At 37.1% G+C, this 21,057-nt stretch overlaps 2 protein-coding genes across 3 annotated transcripts; both read left to right on the top strand.

Annotated features, from left to right (window-relative positions):
• The first annotated feature begins 1,968 nt into the window (after window positions 1-1,968).
• LOC133610110 (parvalbumin beta-like) lies at window positions 1,969-9,614 on the top strand. Its single transcript, XM_061966180.1, has 5 exons — window positions 1,969-2,072; window positions 2,294-2,360; window positions 4,601-4,733; window positions 7,234-7,343; window positions 9,243-9,614. Exons 2-5 carry the CDS (start codon window positions 2,300-2,302, stop codon window positions 9,266-9,268), a joined length of 330 nt encoding a protein of 109 aa, XP_061822164.1. The 5' UTR covers window positions 1,969-2,072; window positions 2,294-2,299; the 3' UTR covers window positions 9,269-9,614.
• Window positions 9,615-13,312: 3,698 nt separating this feature from the next.
• On the top strand, window positions 13,313-20,288 carry pvalb9 (parvalbumin 9). Of its 2 annotated transcripts, XM_061966182.2 has the most exons (6): window positions 13,313-13,511; window positions 13,613-13,695; window positions 15,163-15,230; window positions 16,843-16,975; window positions 18,430-18,539; window positions 20,084-20,288. In XM_061966182.2, exons 3-6 carry the CDS (start codon window positions 15,170-15,172, stop codon window positions 20,107-20,109), a joined length of 330 nt encoding a protein of 109 aa, XP_061822166.1. In that variant the 5' UTR covers window positions 13,313-13,511; window positions 13,613-13,695; window positions 15,163-15,169; the 3' UTR covers window positions 20,110-20,288. The 2 variants fall into 2 exon arrangements, with proteins under 2 accessions (XP_061822166.1, XP_061822165.1); XM_061966181.2 differs by lacking the exon at window positions 13,613-13,695.
• Window positions 20,289-21,057: the final 769 nt, after the last annotated feature.

The following is a 21,057-nucleotide window of genomic DNA, read 5'->3' as shown; positions in this document are numbered from 1 at the left end:
GTTATTTTTAACACTGTGATTACCGGCGGAATTATTCATTACTTATCGTGTTAAGCAATGTCAGCTAAGATTTATCTGAGAGCCAGATGCAGTCATCAAAAGAGCCACATCTGGCTCTAGAGCCATAGGTTCCCTACCCCTGGTTTATGACAACCTTTTTCCAAAACACAATATAGAATGTGAGATATAACAGGATAATGCATACATTTATCATTTGTTTTCAAAACGCTTACAAAAAGGTCGGACCCCAAAAATTTACTGTGCGACCACATTTTTGTGACTTGATGGGGTCCATGCAGGGCCGGCCCGTGGCATAGGCCGTATAGGCAAATGCTAAGGGCGCCGTCCATTAGGGGGCGCCACGCCAGTGCCACAAATGTTGGAGAAAAAAAAAAAAAAAAAAAAAGTTGGTACTATTATTTCTAAATACAAAAAATAATCCCACGTTAATTAAAATGCAAAGTAAAGCCTATTTAATAGAAATATTATTTGTTACAACATTACGACCCCCCCCCCAAACGGTGCGCCCCCTCCCTTCCCGTATCACGACTCTTTTTGGACGTCACCACATCAAAAAATCAACACAAGATGTCAAAACGGCCAAAACTGTCAGGTGCCCAGGGAAGAAAAAAGAGAAAAGAAGAGGAAGAGAAACGAGAAGAGACAGAGGTAGCAGGTAGGTAACGTTAGCCTACATGAAATTATTTGTCTGTTACAGAATGTGATAGTAACCTGGCTTTTTAGCATTAAGCTAATGTTACATGATTCGGCAATTGCTAATCAATAAATAGCTAGTTCTGTTTTAACGTCGGGTTAATATTGTGGAGGGGGCTAAATTGTTATGGAAAATAATAATGTAACGTTAGGTAATTACAGTACTCCCACCTTACATTCCTCAGGGACATTTGTATTAGATCTTTTAAGCAGGTGTTTTTTGTTTACATTGTTATTGCCTTCTGGTTAGCTAATGTTTGCCCTGCAGGTAATAGTCACTTTTCCACCCCTTTATATATTAGGTATAGTTGTAAGTAAAAAAAAAAAAGGTCAAAGACAAAGCTATTTGGTTTCTTGTGAGTACCGGTATATACACTTCACTGCCGATGTGGGGGGGCGCCACCTAAAATCTTGCCTAGGGTGCCAGATTGGTTAGGGCCGGGCCTGGGTCCATGGGTAAGTATTAAGAGTATTGGTGCGTGCAAAACAGCAGCAGGCGGCTAATACTAATCAAATATCATCCCGGGGGCCAGAGATCATTAATTCGCGGACCGTATCTGGCCCGCGAGCCTTGACTTTGACACCCCTGATTTAGAGGATCTTTGACATGTGTTTTTTTGCATCGGATACTAAAAGCTATGTCTTCTAGAGGAGATGTGACTGTTTTGCAGCGGAACCTTAAAAGCACCAGAGCACTACTGTTAAATAGAGGATCTTTGACGCGCGATTTTGCTGCAGGTTACTAAGAGCAACTGGGTGCTCCTGTAATATAGAGGATCTTTGACCTGTATGTTTTTACATCAGATGCTTAAAAGCGGCATAGTGCTCCTGTTATGTCGACAATCTTTGACTAGCGTTTTTGCAGCAGGTTCCTAAAAGCAGCAGCGTAAAGATGCTACATCAAATGAGCTATGTGGTTGTGTCAGGTTGCCACGTTACCAAACAAACCCACCAAGCTGTCTAATAGGCTGACAGGGCGGCCTTACACCCAGTGAAGTCTTACCTTCGTATCTTCTCTTGCCGCTTCCCTGCAACAAAAAAAAAAAAAGGACGCAGCATGCGACGGCGTGCGTTTCACCCAAATCAGCAGCGCGTATTATTAGCCCCCGTGCAATATCAAGCACCTTTGACATGGGCCTTTACTCTGCACATGGGCCTACCATTTAAGCATCTTCATTTATGTACATATAAATAGAACACGCTCTGTCTACTGGACACATTTTTTAAGCGTCTGCTTTGACTGGGTCGCGCTACAGTGTCCATTACACGGCATATGCTTATGTTTCCGCAGGTATATAAGTAGGCGCGTGGACGGCGACGGGCCGCACTGCAGTGAGCAGATTCATCGTAACCTCAAGGTGAGTTTCACTCCGGAGCTTTAACACTTGATGGGATGTAACCATTCAAAAGGACTCCACAGAAACCAGCAGGATTTTTTTTTTTTTTTTTTTTTTTTTTTTGCCTGCAAGAACTTGGACTACCTTTTCTGAGAGAAGGCTGTTGCATGCATTGCTGACATGTGGTTGTGTCATTTGCGTAGTTGTGTAGTTGATCTCTTGTCTCTGCTTTGCTCCCTCAGTTAAAGATGGCATTCGCCGGAATCCTGAGCGACTCTGATATCACTGCAGCCCTTGCGGCTTGCAAAGGTAAAAATAATAATAATAATAATGTTTGAATGCATGTACTCAATTCAAATTATAAGTATTGTCTTGTTCATTGCACTCCATGGAAGGCCACAGCATTAGGTACAGCTGCACAAGCAAATGAAGACTTAGACAAATGACGTTTTTTGTCATTCGGTATGGTTTCTGCAATTTTATGTACATGAAATGAGCTAAGTACTATAGTATCATAATCGCATATATGAATGGTACATTATGGTTTATTTGTTTCAAACATGTTTCATTAAACTAAATCAGTGGTTTTCCAACCTTTTTCACTAAGTAGCACCTCAGAATACACTTGACTCGACAAGTACCACCATAATGACCAACATTGAAATACAGTAGCATCGTAGGCCTAAATATTGAATAAATATAACAAGGCAGAGGTTTTATTTAACAAGTATATTTAATAGTTTGGCCACTCTAACATTAGACACAGTTTGAACAGTAACACCGTGTTTGAATATTTAATTAAGTGATTATTTGGCGTACCACGAGATGGAGCTTGTGTACCACAAGTGAACTACTGCAATGAACTAAATCAAATGTTTACTACATCAAAAAATTATTGATCGTTTGTTCACATCCTGTGTTTAAATGTGAATATTTTCCAATCATGAGACAGAAAAAAGAAAAAGAGAATTAGGAGAAAATTGCAGATGGCTTGTGTAATAAAAATTTTAAAAAATGATGAAAATACATCAAAATAAATAATAAAGAAATTATTTAAATAAATATTATTGCGTCATAATTAAAAATGTCTAAGTCAATAGTACAAAAAATAATAATCTCATGAATAAATAGATACATTAATTCCAATCGATAAATACAAATAATACAGTAGTAAGAAACTGTGTTGTGTCTTAAAATGCACTTTATTAATAAAATGTTTTATTGTATAATCAATAAGTAAAAGATGATGAAAATATAACATAATAAATAATAAAGAAATTATTTAAATAAATAGCATTGCGTCATAGTTAAATATGTTTATGTCAATAATACAAAAATAATAATCCATCCATCCATCTTCTTCCGCTTATTCGGGTTGTGGTGGCAACAGCCTAAGCAGGGAAGCCCAGACTTCCCTCTCCCCAGCCACTTCTTCCAGCTCTTCCCGGGGAATCCCGGGGCATTCCCAGGCCAGCCGGGAGACATAGTCTTCCCAACGTGTCCTGGGTCTTCCCCGTGGTCTCCTACCGGTCGGACGTGTCCTAAACGCCTCCCTAGGGAGGCGTTCGGGTGGCATCCTGACCAGATGCCCGAACCACCAAATAATAATCACATGTATAAATAGATACATTAATTACAATGAATAAATACAAATAATACATTAGCAAAAAACTGTGTTTTAAGTGTCTTAAAAAGCACTTTATTAATCAAATGTATTATTGTATAATCTATAAGTAATGCAGGATTTAAACAATATTGTATTAAACCATATTAGATGAATTTGATTTCAAATCTAATGATCATTTTTTTCTATATACTTTGTAAAAAAAAAAAAAAAAAATAGCCTTGTAGTTTTTTTAAACCGACATGTAAAAAAAATGATATATTTTCTGAACACAAAGCCAAAACTGTATTTAGTGCAAAGCGCATTGATCTTTGCCTGATAAAATCATATTTAAGATCTTATTTGTTAATATTCCAACTGAGTAAAATGCATATTCCATTGTCTCCAGACTTTAGGGACACGCTGTTAAAAAAAAAAAAATTATAAAAAAGATACAATAATTTAAAGAACATATTAATAGATATCAAAACAAAAAATATAAACAACATCTCAAATGTCACTTGTTTTAGTTCGAATATTGATTATTATTGTTTTTTAAATAACTTTTGGTCATTTTTACTAATATCTCACATTATACTTCAAATGCTGATGTAGCTCTTGTATTGGATTGTGCTGGCTACCCAATGTTGTGTCAATTTAGTGTGCAATGGTTCAGATAGTTATATATATAATATTACTATATAATAGTTAAGACACACACCGTTACAGCATGCCTGCATGAAAAAGACCACATGTAACTTGAATATCAGATCATATACAGTTGAAATAGTAGTCATGTAAAAAAAAAGTGTTAAAATACTTTAGCAGGTGATGACCAGACGCCTGCCAAGCATTGTGTGTGTGTGTGTGTGTGTGTGTGTTTGTGTGTATGCTTGTGTGTGTAAAATGTCACCAATGTCCGACATCCTTGCGTGTCTCCTGGCAGCTGCCGACTCCTTCAAACACAAGGAGTTCTTTGCCAAGGTGGGTCTGGCTGGCAAGTCCGCCGATATCATCAAGAAGGCGTTTGCTGTCATTGACCAGGACAAGAGCGGCTACATCGAGGAGGAGGAGCTCAAGTAGGCAACCCGTCCTCCTCGCCCTCATCTTAGATTTCATGTTCTGAGAAGCTGCAAGATCATGTTTAGTCTGCCGTTCATGAATGATGTCGGCTCCTCAGAACATTTGAGAGGATTTAGTGTTGAACACCATAGCACGGCCCAGTTTAGTTGGATTTTAACCTCATGCTTGTGTTAATGCCAGTGAGTACTTACATTAATAAGTAAACCACTTTAATGTTAGGGTCCTAATAGCTTAATGAAGCGTTCATGTATTTAAAATATCATCTACAGTAATTATTAACACATGAATCAGATATTGCTTGTGTAGTGGTTCACATAGCTGGCATTCATGCAGCTGGCGTGGACTCAATTCCCACTTCATGTAATTGACTGACAGCCAGTGCAGGTTACTGGAGCTCTATGCTGCTTTTAACCACCGACTGCAATAATGTAAAACAAAGATCCTCTATTTGACGAGATCACTATGCTGCTTTTAAAGATCTGATACAAAAAACACCAGTCAAAGATTATCTATTTGATAGGGACACTGTGCTGCTTTTAACCACCTAGTGCAATCATGTGAGTCAAAGATCCTCTATTTGATGTGAGCACTACGCTGCCTGTAAGGGTCTGATGCAAAAAAACACCAATCAAGATTCTCTATTTGACGAAAGTACTCCACTGCTTTTAGGGGTCTGATACAGAAAAAAACACAAGTGACAGGAGCACTATGCTGCTTTTAAAGACCTATTGCAAAAAGTCAAAGATCCTCCACTTTTACAGAGAGGATATTTGCGCAAAAAAAAAAAAAAAAGGTCAAAGATTCTCTAGATGACAGGAGCTGGCTGCCGCGTTTAAGAACCTGCTGTAAAAACTCTCGTCAAAGATTGTAATAGCACTAAGCTGTTTTTAAGGATCTGATGCAAAAAACACAAGCCGAAGATCTTCTATTTGCTAATAGCACTGTGCTGTTTTTAAGGAACTTCTGCAAAAAAGTTAGTCAAAGATCCTCTATATGACAGGAAACCTTGGTAGCGTTCAGGATTCTGATGCAAAAAACACAAGTCAAAGATCGTCAAAATGTCAGTAATACTTCAATGTCAGTTATACTTCAATCGTATGTCAGTAATACTTCAATCGTATAAAGCAGGGGCCCCCAAACTTTTTGACTCGGGGGCCACATTGGGTTAAAAAACTTTGGCCAGGGACCGGACTGTGTATATATATATATATATATATATATATATATATATATATATATATATATATATATATATATATATATACACATGTATATATATATATATATATATATATATATATATATATATATATATATATATATATATATATATATATATATATATATGATGTCACGTTATCGATGGGAAAATGCATTTTTAGTCAATATGAATTGCCTGAGCGGCTAGGAGACACCGAGAGTAACAAGCGGTGGAAAATGGATTAGAAAGGACAGATTTAAAAAGAAAATAATAATTTAAAAAATGTATATAAAAAACGTGGGACTTCCTGCAGGCCGTAGTTTGGGGACCCTTGGTATAAAGAGTCTTTAAGATGCAAATATCACAAGTCAAAGATCCTCCATATAACAGGAGCACTCAGGAGCTTTCAAAGATCTACTACAAAAATGTAAGTCAAATATCTTCTTTTTGACAGGAGCACCATGATGCTTTTAAGAAGCTGCTGCAAAACACTAGTCAAAGATTGTCTATATAACAGGAACACTATGCTGTATTTAAAGATCTTCTGCAAAACCTTAGACAAAGATCCTCTATTTAACAGTAGGGCTCTGCTGCTTTTAAGGTCCTAGATGCAAAAAAACATACGTCAAACATTCTCTCTATGAAAGGAAGGCTCCTGTCATATAAGGCAGTGGTCCCCAACCACCGGGCCGCACCGATTGGTACCGGGCCGCACAAGAAATTAAAAAATATATATATATATATTTAATATATATATATTTTTTTAATTAAATCAACATAAAAAACACAATATATACATTATATATCAATATAGATCGATACAGTCTGCAGGAATACAGTCCGTAAGCACACATGATTGTATTTCTTTATGAAAATTAAAAAATAAAATAAAATAAAACCTCCCCCCCTCCCCCCACCGGTCCGTGGGACAAATTTTGAAGCGTTGACCGGTCCGCAGCTACAAAAAGGTTGGGGACCACTGATATAAAGGATCTTTGAGATGTAAAAAAAAGAGGAGCACTATGCTGCTTTTAAGGACCTGCGGAAAAATACCCTGAGCACAGATCTTCTGTATGACAAGAAGTGTTTTATGTGAATAAATGCAAAAGTTAGTCGCTTCCAAGGTTTGAAATGATGCTAAACATGCCGATAAGAATACATCCCATCGTAAAAACCTAAAAGCCAGACAGGAAGTGGCACACAAACCTATCAACGAGGACTAAAAATGAGAAGAAAGTCAATGAAGTTTTGAATGGGACTTTGATCCTGACTCCCTCCGTGTGTTCCTCCTGCAGGCTCTTCCTGCAGAACTTCTCTGCCAGCGCCAGAACTTTGACTGACAAAGAGACCAAGGCGTTCCTCCAGGCCGGTGACACTGACGGCGACGGCAAGATCGGAGTTGATGGTGAGATCATGTGACACTACAGTAGTATCGGTATTGACACACACCTGGGATGTGATTAGATAACCACTGAATAGTTCCAATTGGGAATAACAGGATTGTATAAATTCAGTTGAGGTGGAAGGAGCTAATCGTCAATAAGTAAACTATTCTACAAGGGCCACTTTTCCCGAGAGCGGCCCGACTTCTCCCTTCAATATTAGTTCTATTTTGTATATTTCGCTGTGCCAAAATAACCACCAAAAAGGAGAGGACTTAACGGGGTGCCTTGAGGAACGCCTGTGTTGTGTAAATCGCATGGGGGCCGCTATGATGTCATTCCCACGCCGGATTTGCCCCAAGGGCCAGTTGATTAGGGCTGATGTACACAATACTTAGTTCCTGAGCGTTGATTACGATCGTTTTCAGAATTGACAATAGCAACATTTTTCAGCTTTTTCTTCTTCTTTCCTTTTTAATCGTGAATTTCAACCGCTTCACTTAGTCCCTCCCCTTCTGCTCCATAGCCAATATGGTGACTATTTAGGCTGGTAAGGGTCCATCATTGTGCACTCACTATTTTGGCTGTTTTGAGTGCAGCATTTGGGTGTGAGCCAAATTGGGGCCCTTAGCAGAATTTTAATTTGATGCCCCCCCCCCCATTGCAGAATATTTTCACACTTTTTTAATGTAAAACGTATTATGTTTGCACTAATAAAAATACTGAGCAATTTATTTTCCATTAATTTGTTTCAGTACAAAACATGCATCGAAATAAATTCAAGATTGATTAGAAAAAGCATACAAATGGTTTCACAAAAATATCAAAGTATGAAAATATTTCGTAATGGGAGGCCTAAATATAAAATTCTGCTTAAGGATTTATGTTTAATTTTGTGTATGTTTTAATTATGGTAAATGTGTTATTTTGCACTATAAAAAATTAGTGACTAAATAATTTATTTCCCACGTATTTGTTTTAGAACAAAACATGCATTAAATTATGAGTTCACGTTTGATTAAAAAAGTATTAAAATCGTTTCACAGCAATAAAAAAAGTGTGGAAAATATTTAAATTTTTTGGCGCATCACAATGAAATTCTGCTTAGGAATTTATCCTTTTTTTTCAATTTGAAAATGTATGTTTTAATTTGATTACATGTATTAATTTGTACAAAAAAATTATATTGAGCAATTTTTTTGTTCTGAACATGCATAAAATTAAATGTTAAAAAGTATACATATCATTTCACATCAATAAAAATGTATGAAAATATTTTGTAACCGGGGGGAGGATCGAAATAAAATCTGCTAAGGGGTTTATGTTTTAAAAAAAATTGTATTTAACCATGTTTAATTTTTTATTTTGCTTTAAAAAATTAATTATTGAGCAATTTTTTCCCCATGTATTTTTGTTAGTACTAAAGATGCATGGAATTTAATTCAAGTTTGATTAGAAAAAGCATACAAATCAATAAAAATGTGTGAAAATATTTTGTAACTGGGGTGGGGGCTTCAAAATAAAATTCTGCTTAGGGATTTATTTTTTTTAACTATTTTGTTTTAACTACGTTAGATTTGTTATTTTGCACACACAAAAAAAATATTAAACTGTTTCTCTCTTACGTATCATCCTAGTCACTGCCGTTATGTCCTTGGGCAAGACCCTTTACCCACCTGCTCCCACTGCCACCCACACTGGTTTAAATGTAACTTAGATATTGGGTTTCAGTATGTAAAAGCGCTTTGAGTCACTAGAGAAAAGCGCTATAAAAGTATAATTCACTTCACTATTCTGTATATCGAATGTGCTCGTTTATCTAAATCGTAACATTTCTTGCCCATTCATGTTCTGGGGTGCACATGTGACATAATTAGGTGTACAAAGTGTTAGTTTGACTTATGTAACTTGTCTTCTTGCAGAGTTTTCTGTTCTGGTTAAGCACTAAAACGAGAAGAACACTGACCAACATGGAACTTGACAAGTACAAAAGGAACAACATGAGCCAAGATCTTCTTTTCTTCTCTTTTCTTCTCTCTTGACCCTCCTGCAAGTTTTATACACATGTGACCTTTGACCTCTGAAACCAACTCAAGCCCGCTCTACCTGTCAATGGTTTTGGCTGTAGCTGACTGTATGTGGGGTGGTTGTGTGACTTTCATTCTCTCCCCTCTCTCTCTCTCACTCTCTCTCTCTCTCTGTCTCTCACGCAAACACACTTCTGTGGTCCTCGCCCTCATCGTGCTGTAAGTTTTTTTTGCTGATGGTGCACTTTTATGGCAAACGGACGGACGAAAGAGAAAACAATAAAAGTTGTTTTACAATAGCATGTTTGATCCCGTTTCTTTTTTTGTTTACCTCTCAAAATATGATATTATAGTCACATGACAACATGCGCAATGCACATTTTCAGATGCACAAAAAAAAAATATATATATACAGTAAATATTGCCATGTAAGAAACCTTGATGGATTAATTCCATTGCAAATTAAATTTTTTGACGTCCTGAGACCTTAAAAGTCTCCTGGCATAAACACTATTCGGTTGTGTAGGGCCATGACCACTAGAGGGAACCACATGATCTTAAAAGCTCTTGACTACTTTCAAGTCCAGATATGTTAAATGGGAATATATTGAATATATTGTCCCTGTGATGAGTTGGCGACTTGTCCAGGGTGTACACCGCCTTCGGCCCGAATGCAGCTGAGATAGGCTCCAGCACCCCCCGCCACCCCAAAAGGGACAAGCGGTAGAAAATGGATGAATGGATATTAAGTACTTTGTGGGTTACAATTGGCCATGAAGAAAACATTGAACAACTTCAACTTAGTCTTGGTTTGGGTATTATTTATATTATTATTAAATCATATTGTTGCATATAATGTGTTTTCTTCTTGGGTACACACATGTTTTTCTGCAAATACATTGCTGCCATCAACCATCTTTACCATTTTACATGAAACAAGTCCAGTATAGTAAGTAAATCCTCATGTATACTACAGGGGACAATATAAGTGTTTGGTTTTCATTACAGTCGTCCCAAGTTAGCGGCTTCACTCTGTTGCAGAGTTTTGTTGTGTTTTTAACAATCACATTCTGTACATATTCATGGCCAAAATGAAGTATTTCCAGCAAAAACAATCGTGACCAAAATTAAGTATTTCAAGCATAAAATATGTTTAAATGAACTAAAAAAAATATATATATATATAAATACTGTACTACAGTAGTATTGGCCATTAGATGAGACCAAACCGATCAATATTGTTGTGAGTATTCATGGTTGTGATATATATATATATATATATATATATATATATATATATATATACAGAGAGAGGGGGGGGACAAGCGGTAGAAAATGAATGGATGTATACAGCATATATATATATATATATATATATATATATATATATATAGAGAGAGAGGGGGGGCAAGTGGTAGAAAATGGATGGATATATACACATACATCCATATATACTGTATGTATGTATGTGTATATCTTGTAATAATATACTGAATATGACAACGTTGATGTTATTAAGAGCAGGATTAAGACCCACCTTTTTGATTTGGATTTTACCTAATATTAGTTAATTTTATTGAGGTCATTCCTACTTTACTTTTTATATTATTAGTTATGCAAGATTTTATTTAGTTCTATTTATTTATTATATATTTACTGCACATTAATTTTATTTGTATCTTTCTTATTTTTTTATTTGTTATTATTTTATTATTATTTTTTTATCTTCATGGGTCTTACTTGTATATTATTCTTTGTCTCTACTCTTGGTTCTTACTATTTTACAGGTTTTATTATTATTACTTTGCAACGTTCCTCAGAGGGAGCCATCTGCATCACGGATTATGGGCCGCGCTGTGGGGGCGCTTTGTGTCAGCGTCCTGGTGCAGATGACTCCTGTGATAGTGTTTACTCACCTGTCTCCTCTGTACTCAGCCATGCATTCATTTGTTCATATAGTTGCATGTGTGTGTGTGTGTGTTTGTGTTTTGTACTTGTGTGCGTGTGTGCGTGCGTGCGTATGTATTAATGAGGGATCTGGGCCATCGGGGTATTGTTTTTAAGTTCGTAAAGCACTTTGCGTTGCATTTCTTTTATGTATGAAAAGCGCTTTATAAATAAAGTTTGATTAATTTCTTGATTGGTTATACTGCATATATCAGGTGATTATGTAGGAATGTACACTAGCATCACTATAGTGGATCAAACCAGTTTAAAGGTGACTACATGGGTGTTATTACATAGTTTTAAAATCGTATCCAGAGGGTAGTTAATATGTTTTTTTAAGCTAGAGCCATGAAAGTATTTAACTTGTAATAATTATTTCCTACATTGTGGAAACGAATTCACTAGGGTCAGACCCGGAACCAATTAACTGTAATAAATGAGGATTTACTGTATTTTGAAAATGAATGTAACCAAAACTTAAAACTATGAATGAAACCCTAATAACGCCCAGTTTCTACCTTCAAAAACACACTCACGCACTACTCATAAAACATGCTATGGCAGGCATTTTGGGAAGACAACCCTAATACAGTATGTCATCAGTAATTATTTTTGTAGTGTTTTTGCATCAGAAATAATAGAAGACAACAATACATTGTCTCGAGAGGTTAAACGATCAATAGTGTCAAATACTGACCTACACGGTCAAAGCTCCAATTAAAACAAGTGATTTTGCCTGCTGTGTTTGACTGATCAATGTCCTAAATTCTAAGGCCTTATTACTTAAAATAATCAAATAATCTGCCAGAGAAAAAAAATTGTTTTTCAAAACAATTTAAAAAGTTTAAAAAATTTTTTTGGCATATTATAAATATTATAGCCAGGGGTTTAATACAGATAATAAGCAAATTAGTCAACATGTAGAAAAAAATAAAATAAAAAATCTTGTTGATTATTCAATAATGACATTTTTTTAGCTGCAGTTTTTGCAGTGTATTCTATTTGTTGAATATTGTGATTGTAGTTTCGATGGGGTACGATTATTTAAATTAAATTATTGCTTATTTGCTTACACATTTGAGTTTGACGTACGGTCTGCGATTTGATTTGATTTCATTCTTAAACCCTAATATAATATATACAATTGTAACAAATTGAACAAATTAATGTGAAACTAATGGTTTAATTCATCCCAGAAAATGGTAAAAAAAATAAATCAACAAATGCAAGACGACATTCAGGGCAAAAATTATTTTTAGTCAGTATGTTTGGGTTATTTAGCTGCAATGATTTACCTGCAGGAATAAAAGTGTAAACATGAACATTGCTCGCTGTTTATCAATACAATGTTATTTAGCGACTTGTCAACAATAACAAATCTTTATTAAATCATTTTTCATCGACATTGTCGATTATGTCGACTAATCGTTGCAGCCCTACGACTATTGAGAAGGGAAGCACTAAGTATTTCCACCACTAGATGACACTGTTTCCACAAAACAAAGCTGGTGTATGCCTTTTTGAACACATACATCCTGGTGCTAAATATCAATAACACCATTTGCTTAATTAAATGAACACACAGCCAAAACATGCTGACACGGCAGAGAGAATTTTCCCAGAAGGTGAAAACATGCAGGAACAAGGAGCTTTATTCCCACGGCACCCCGCTGTACCTGTGCTGTATTTGACATAAATGCTGACTGAAACCACTTGAGATGATGCTGCCTTTGCAGAGGAAAGCCATCAAGCTTGACGCCATGGTAACCAAGTGTGTAAAAAATAATAATAGTAATAATAATAATAATAATCCCTGCAGCTTAAATGCATATATTTTCCTACACAAATGCAGTGGATATGTAAGTGAAATAGTGAGTGACAAATGCTGCAGTATTAGAGTGGATAATACTTCTCACACCATCCATGCAGCTTTGTTTTCATCCGCAGCTTAAAGAAGGAAAGTCCTATAAGGGACTTGAATAAATGTGACGTGTGTAAGCCGATGCAGGGAGGGAGGAGGAGTGAGTATAAAAAGTTAAAGTGCATCAATCAGGTAAGGAAGACGAGAAGGAGGCAAGACTTGAGGCAACATTTGATCCCAGATTGGAAAGTTAAGCGTTCCCTTTGGCGCATATAAGAGCCAGGCAGCCATCAGAGGCCACCGTTGAGACTTTTCTGCCGCTCTTTCGGATTTAAGAGGACGCCCGGTTGATAAAGGTGAGTCCTGCATCTGCACGGCGCAGGTGAGGGACATGCATGATTCATACTGCATGCACTTTTTGCCCCTCAAAATACTGGCTGTGCTCGTACACTGGAAGATATTACTCCTTTGGTTGCCAGTTATTAGACGCAATTCTCTCCGTGGTGCAGTGGAATCGGACACCGCTCGACACAAACCAGGGTAAATAATAATCAGCACTTCTGCTCTGTTTGCCTGGTAATGACTGGTGATGATGTATGCATGCATGGTGCAGAAGAAGTTCATGTTTGATTAAGATAACACTGTGGCTTCTTGCTGCAATGCAGTGTACCTCGACTCGGATGTTTGGGGGTATATTTTAAGGAGTTAAAACCTTTTTTAACCTTGCTAGCAAACTCGTGAGGCATTCCTCAAGACACCCCTTTAAGTCCTTTCCTTTTTGGGCAGGTACAAATAATGTGATTTGTGTATCTAAGGTGTTGCTGTAGGTTGTTTGCTTCAGTTGCAGTCCGTAGTCATTTGTGGCGTTCCTCAAGGTTCCATCTTAAGTACTCTCTTTTTCATCACGAGTGGCCCACGAGTTTTGTTGGAAAAACTTGTGGCTCACATTTTTGCAGGAGAATCTTGAAAATACCAGAGTGCTGTCATGGAGATGATCTTCGACTAGCTTTTTTGCACAAGATTCTTAAAAACAGCAGAGCGCTCCTGTAACTCTGTCCAAATAAGTAGACCAAAATCGGTGTTCTCCGGAATACTCAAATTATAACTAATAGTGAAGGGAGAAGTCTGGCCCCCTGGTCTTTAGTTTCCTGGAAATGTGTCTCCCAAAACAATTTAGTTGAATATCCATGCCTAAGAGTGCATTGGGGACGTTTTCGTCCTTTCAGGTAAATGTTTTTCTCTATTTTTAGTCATAACTTTGTTTGTGTTACTCCAAATAGAATGAGGTTTTTCCTAAAAGGGTTTTTTGCACGTTCAATATTAATTTTTTGTATCTAATTCTTTCTTAGCTCAACGATGCACAGGGAAATATGGCCCAGTTAAGGAAAGGACCAGGACGAACAAGTCTTAAGGAGTTAAGAGTCTACATAAAAAAAAATTGGAATCATGTTTTTTTTCTAGTTTTTACTTCAGCCCTTAATAAGAGGAGCAAACATGTCAGGTTTGAAGTGTGTTTTTAACCCTGAATGCCCATTTGATTCAATTAGGTCAGTTATGTATTTTGAAAAATTTGCATAAAATGAGTTATAATCCATATAGTAAATAATAAAGGACCTGGGTACATAACATGTTAGCTATGTTTATGTAGAACTGAAGTCAATTCATTGATTTGAGCACAAAAAAGAAATAAAATATCCAAAAATGTTTTATACACTCTAAAAAATCCTACTCTACTGCTTTTAAAATATGTATACCCCAGAGGGTTAATAGATTCAGTGGGGTTGGAGTTGAACTATAGTGAACTAAGGATGAAATAAACAATAACATCATTAATTTAAACAGAAGTACTTTAGTCAAAGATCCCCTATTTACTCATTCGCTTGTTCGTCTGCTACTGTATGATGCTGACAACCCAATTAAGCAATTATGCAGTAAAAAGTCCCCAGGAGTTACATCAGTTATCCTGTGAGACGATATCATGATAAATAGGACAAACATTTTCCACAGGAGCAGCATGTCCCTCACCTCCATCCTCTCATCTGAGGACATTGAAAATGCTGTAAAGGATTGTCAAGGTAACACACACACACACACACACACACACACACACACACACACACACACACACACACACACATATATATATATATATATATATATATATATATAGTGCTGTCAAACTATTTCTTTTTTAATCAAATGATTCACACATTTGAATTTGGATTAATCACAATTAATTACAGGTTATTTTCAAACCTGTCAAAATTAATGAGTTACCGAATGTAAATAATCACAATATAAAATCGCATTAATCATGTATTAACACAGAGTAACCATCCAAAATATTTTCTTCATTTCATATCCTTCAAAATACACCCCAGTGGGACTTTAGATAAAACTGTTACCAAGTTTTGGTTAAATAAGTTAATACATTTACAAGAAAATATATGCCATTCTCACAGTAAAATTGTATTTGTGTCAAAATATTGAGGTACTTTTTAAATTTCATTTAAAGTATGCAAGCAATTATTTCAATGTTAATTTATTCATATATTAATTTAAAAGTCTGATTAAACAGATTTTAGATATTTATAATTTGACAGCAATAAAATTAACTTAAAAAAGGACACCAATATTGGGACATTATTGCAATTTTATTGTCAGAATGTCATCCAGGAACATTTTAAAATGTTTTACTTGAATGCATGTCATTTATTTGTTTGAAACATAGTACAATATTTAGCTAATTTTAATGCCATATTTTTTTGTGATAAAACACATGAGTTAACTTGTTATTGGAGATGTCCGATAATGTCGGACTGCCGATATTATCGGCCGATAAATGCTTTAAAATGTAATATCGGAAATTATCGTTATCGGTTTTAAAAAGTAAAATTTATGACTTTTTAAATCACCGCTGTGCGGAGTGGTACACGGACGTAGGGAGAAGTACAGAGCGCCAATTAACCTTAAAGGCACTGCCTTTGCGTGCCGGCCCAATCACATAATATCTACGGCTTTTCACACACACACATGTAAATGCAACTCATACTTGGTCAACGGCCATACAGGTCACACTGAGGGTGGCCGTATAAACAACTTTAACACTGTTACAAATGTGCGCCACACTGTGAACCCACACCAAACAAAAATGACAAAACACATTTCGGGAGAACATCCGCACCGTAACACAACATAAACACAACAGAACAAATGCCCTGAACCCCTTGCAGCACTAACTCTTCCGGGACGCTACAATATACCCCCCCCCCCCCCCCCCCCGCTCCTCAACCCCGCCGACCTCAACCTCCTCATGCTCTCTCAGGGAGAGCATGTCCCAAATTCCAAGCTGCTGTTTTGAGGCATGTTAAAAAAAAATAATGCACTTTGTGACTTCAATAATAAATATGGCAGTGCCATGTTGGCATTTTTTTCCATACCTTGAGTTGATTAATTTTGGAAAACCTTGTTACATTGTTTAATGCATCCAGCGGGGCATCACAACAAAATCAGGCATAATAATGTGTTAATTCCACGACTGTATATATCGGTATCGGTTGATATCGGAATCGGTAATTAAGAGTTGGACAATATCGGAATATCGGATATCGGCAAAAAAGCCATTATCGGACATCTCTACTTGTTATTTTTGACAGCCCTGATGTTATACTGTATGTGTGATTGCAGCTCCAGACTCATTTTGCCACAAGAAGTTCTTCGGGCTGTGCGGCCTCTCCTCTAAGACGCCACAGGAGGTCCAGAATGTCTTCCAGATGCTCGATGAGGACAACAGCGGCTACATCGAGGAGTCCGAGCTCAAGTGTGTTCATAGGCTGATGTACAATCACGGCCGGCCCCTGGCATGAACACTCTAGACTAGGCCTGGGCAATTATTTTGACTCGGGGGCCATATTGACAGAAAAAAAAATTGTCTGGCGGCCGGTGTGTATGTGCGTAAAAAAATAAAAATAAATACAAAAAATAATAATAATATATATATATATATATATATATATATATATATATATATATATATATATACAGTATATAGGTGTACAATGCCTTCCGCCCAAATGCAGCTCGAATAGGCTCCAGCCCCCCGCGACCCCAAGAGGGACAAGCGGTAGAAAATGGATGGATGTGTGTGTAAAACTTTGCTGTATAATATGTGTGCTTGGGTCCCTTATTTTCAGGAACACTAATACAAAAACTAAAAATAATGTCTGATTGAATGCTAACAATTTTAGGACTTTTTTTTTACTGGATGAGACAACCAGTATGTACATGAAAGTAAAGAATGTGGGATCTACAATATTAACTACGAATGATAAAACACTGAATATTAACATCATATGAACTTCTTTCACGTCACCAGATGCTCAAACGACATCTTTTACAATCAAGCGAAATGCAACAACAATGCAAAAAACATGGCGAAATATGAACGTAAAGGCTAAAAAAACCCCACCTACAACCTGATTTGATATCAGTTTTCTGCAGGACTTTGTTGTAAAAATCTGCTTCCGTGTTCGTCCATGACACCCGCATTTCAGGCTGGCCGCTGTGGAAACAAACCCCGCCCACTCTGCTTGGTGCTTCGTCTGAACTGCTGTGACAGAGATTACCATAATAACTATTATATCACTCACTTTCTATAGTTCAAGATTTACGGTAATCACCGCACATTATCATGGCGGATACAGTTTTAATGTTGAAGGTCTAAAAAAATTGTTTGAAAACGTCCAGCGGCTCGTATTGAAAATCCTAACGGGCCGTATGCGAGCCGAGGGCCATGTCTTTCCCAGTTCTGCTCTAGGCGGTTGTTAAAGACCACTAAACAAGCACATAATCATATATTTTCAACCACTTGTGACATTTGCTTCAATTTGATTAACAACTTATCAAACCCAAGTAGTATAAAACACCAAAACAGGGCCAAACATAAAATCTTGTTCCAGCAGTGCTTACAATTCTCTTTCAGAATGTTCCGCAGCGTGCATGACAAAGAGATTAAGACCGAGCTCATACACACTCACACAGCTGTATTAAAGCCACCCCAGTGTAATCCATCTATCAGTGTTATTATGGAATGTGTCTTACATAATTCACTTGTTCCCCTGTTTTGTCTCTTCATGAGTTCCTATTCAAATGTAACTCAAGGATCTGTGTGTGTGTATGTGTGTATGTGTGTGTGTGTGTGTGTGTGTGTGTGTGTGTGTGTGTGTGTGTGTGTGTGTGTGTGTGTGTGTGTGTGCGTGCGTGCATCATGCACAGGTTTTTCCTGCAGAGGTTTTCCCCAGGAGCACGGACGCTGACTGAGGCCGAAACCAAGAGCTTCATCTCAGCAGCTGATGACGACAGCGATGGACGGATTGGAGCACAGGGTCAGTATCAGATAACCATTTCAATGCATTGAATGGCTCTTTATAATTCAAATAAAACATACTCTCGTCATGCATGCACCAGCCATTGAACTTTAAAGGCCTACTGAAATGCGATTTTCTTATTTAAACGGGAATAGCAGGTCCATTCTATGTGTCATACTTGATCATTTCGCGATACTGCCATATTTTTGCTGAAAGGATTTAGTAGAGAACATCTACAATAAAATTCGCAACTTTTGGTCGCTGATAAAAAAAGCCTTGCCTGTACCGGAAGTAGCGGACGAGTAGCGTGACGTCACAGGTTGTGGAGCTCCTCACATCCGCACATTGTTTACAATCATGGCCACCAGCAGCGAGAGCGATTCGGACCGAGAAAGCGACGATTTCCCCATTAATTTGAGCGAGGATGAAAGATTTGTGGATGAGGAAAGTGAGAGTGAAGGACTAGAGGGCAGTGGGAGCAATTCAGATAGGGAAGATGCTGTGAGAGGCGGGTGAGACCTGATATTCAGCTGGGAATGACTAAAACAGTAAATAAACACAAGACATATATATACTCTATTAGCCACAACACAACCAGGCTTATATTTAATATGCCACAAATGAATCCCGCATAACAAACACCTCCCCCCTCCCATCCATATAACCCGCCAATACAACTCAAACACCTGCACAACACACTCAATCCCACAGCCCAAAGTACCGTTCACCTCCCCAAAGTTCATACAGCACGTATATTTCCCCAAAGTCCTCAAAGTTACGTACGTGACATGCACATAGCGGCACGCACGTACGGGCAAGCGATCAAATGTTTGGAAGCCGCAGCTGCATACGTACTCACGGTACCGCGTCTGCGCATCCAACTCAAAGTCCTCCTGGTAAGAGTCTCTGTTGTCCCAGTTCTCCACAGGCCAATGGTAAAGCTTGACTGTCATCTTTCGGGAATGTAAACAATGAAACACCGGCTGTGTTATCTGGCACAACAGTCAGGGGGTGCATTCTACGGCGGGGGTGCATTATCCGGCACAACACCTGCCGCAATACACCGCTTCCCACCTACATCTTTCTTCTTTGCTGTCTCCATTGTTCATTGAACAAATTGCAAAATATTCACCAACACAGATGTCCAGAATACTGTGGAATTTTGCGATGAAAACAGACGACTTAATAGCTGGCCACCATGCTGTCCCAAAATGTCCTCTACAATCCGTGACGTCACGCGCAGGCGTCATCATACCGAGACGTTTTCAGCAGGATATTTCGCGCAAAATTTAAAATTGCACTTTAGTAAGCTAACCCAGCCGTATTGGCATTTGTTGCAATGTTAAGATTTCATCATTGATATATAAACTATCAGACTGCGTGGTCGGTAGTAGTGGGTTTCAGTAGGCCTTTAACTTAATCTCTCAAATTATTTATGAAGCTAAATATTTTTGAATAAACAGTATTTCTGCATATTATCACAGTATATCTAAATTAAGACAATTTTTGTCCAATTGTTTATTATCAAAGGATTTCTACATACTGTTTTTTTTTTTACATAGAGTTCCTGATGATGGTCCTCTCCTGAGTGCTGCATGTGGAATTTTCTGATGTTATTATTCTTATTTCTCAGTGGATATGTTATCTTTATTTTTGTTCATGCATATGCAATATATATTCCTTTGTGTTCCGTCTGTGTTGTCCACTGCACCGCTGACAATGAAATACTGTGCATGAAAAAAATGTGGCCTCTTCAATAAAGTTGGCAACAAAATACATGACTGAGCAAAACTGCAGCTCCATGTTTTCATTTATCTTTTGTTTAATGGTCCTTTGTAGGTGACAATTTAAGTATGACCCAGCAGGCACAAGACATTGATACAACGTTGATTATGCATGCATGTCCTTTAAAACTCACTTTGAAACAACGCTGCAAAATAGTTGTATTTGTAAACTGAGACAACGTTGATGTCCAACGTTGGATCCGCGTTGTTGGTTGGGAAATGACCAGATTTCAAAGGTCAAATTAACGTCACAACTTGACATTGAAAAAACGTCAGAAAGCATGTTGTTTCAACGTTATGTTGAGTTGCTCAACGTCAGAACCTATTCAACAAGTTATCAACGTTGTTTTAATGTCTTGTGCCTGCCGGCAAGGTACTAATATTATTTTTCAATGTACTGAACTTCTTTTAAAGTATTTTCCTACTATTTATTGGCTGTGTAATACTGTAATAGAAATGGTGATAAAAATGCTCTATTCATAATACTGTATTATAATACAGTATATTCTTATTATTTTAGGCTGTGCAATACTGATATAAATTATTATTAAAAAAATGCTAATATGATAATGCATTATAATATAGTATTTAAATTAGTATAATAAATAATTTAATTATATTTCTAGCCATTTATTTCAGACCCAAAGGGATCCATGTTGCTGTAAAAACAACAACAATAAAGCAGATAAATATTTTTAATATTTTGAAAATAGACAGATATCAATCAATCTTTATTTATATAGCCCTAAATC

This window comes from Nerophis lumbriciformis, linkage group LG11 (genome assembly GCF_033978685.3).
Source record: "Nerophis lumbriciformis linkage group LG11, RoL_Nlum_v2.1, whole genome shotgun sequence".
In the NCBI taxonomy this organism is placed as follows: domain Eukaryota; kingdom Metazoa; phylum Chordata; class Actinopteri; order Syngnathiformes; family Syngnathidae; genus Nerophis; species Nerophis lumbriciformis.
The sequence above is the reverse complement of the archived record's forward strand: the minus strand, read 5'-3'. Positions and strand labels throughout refer to the sequence as shown.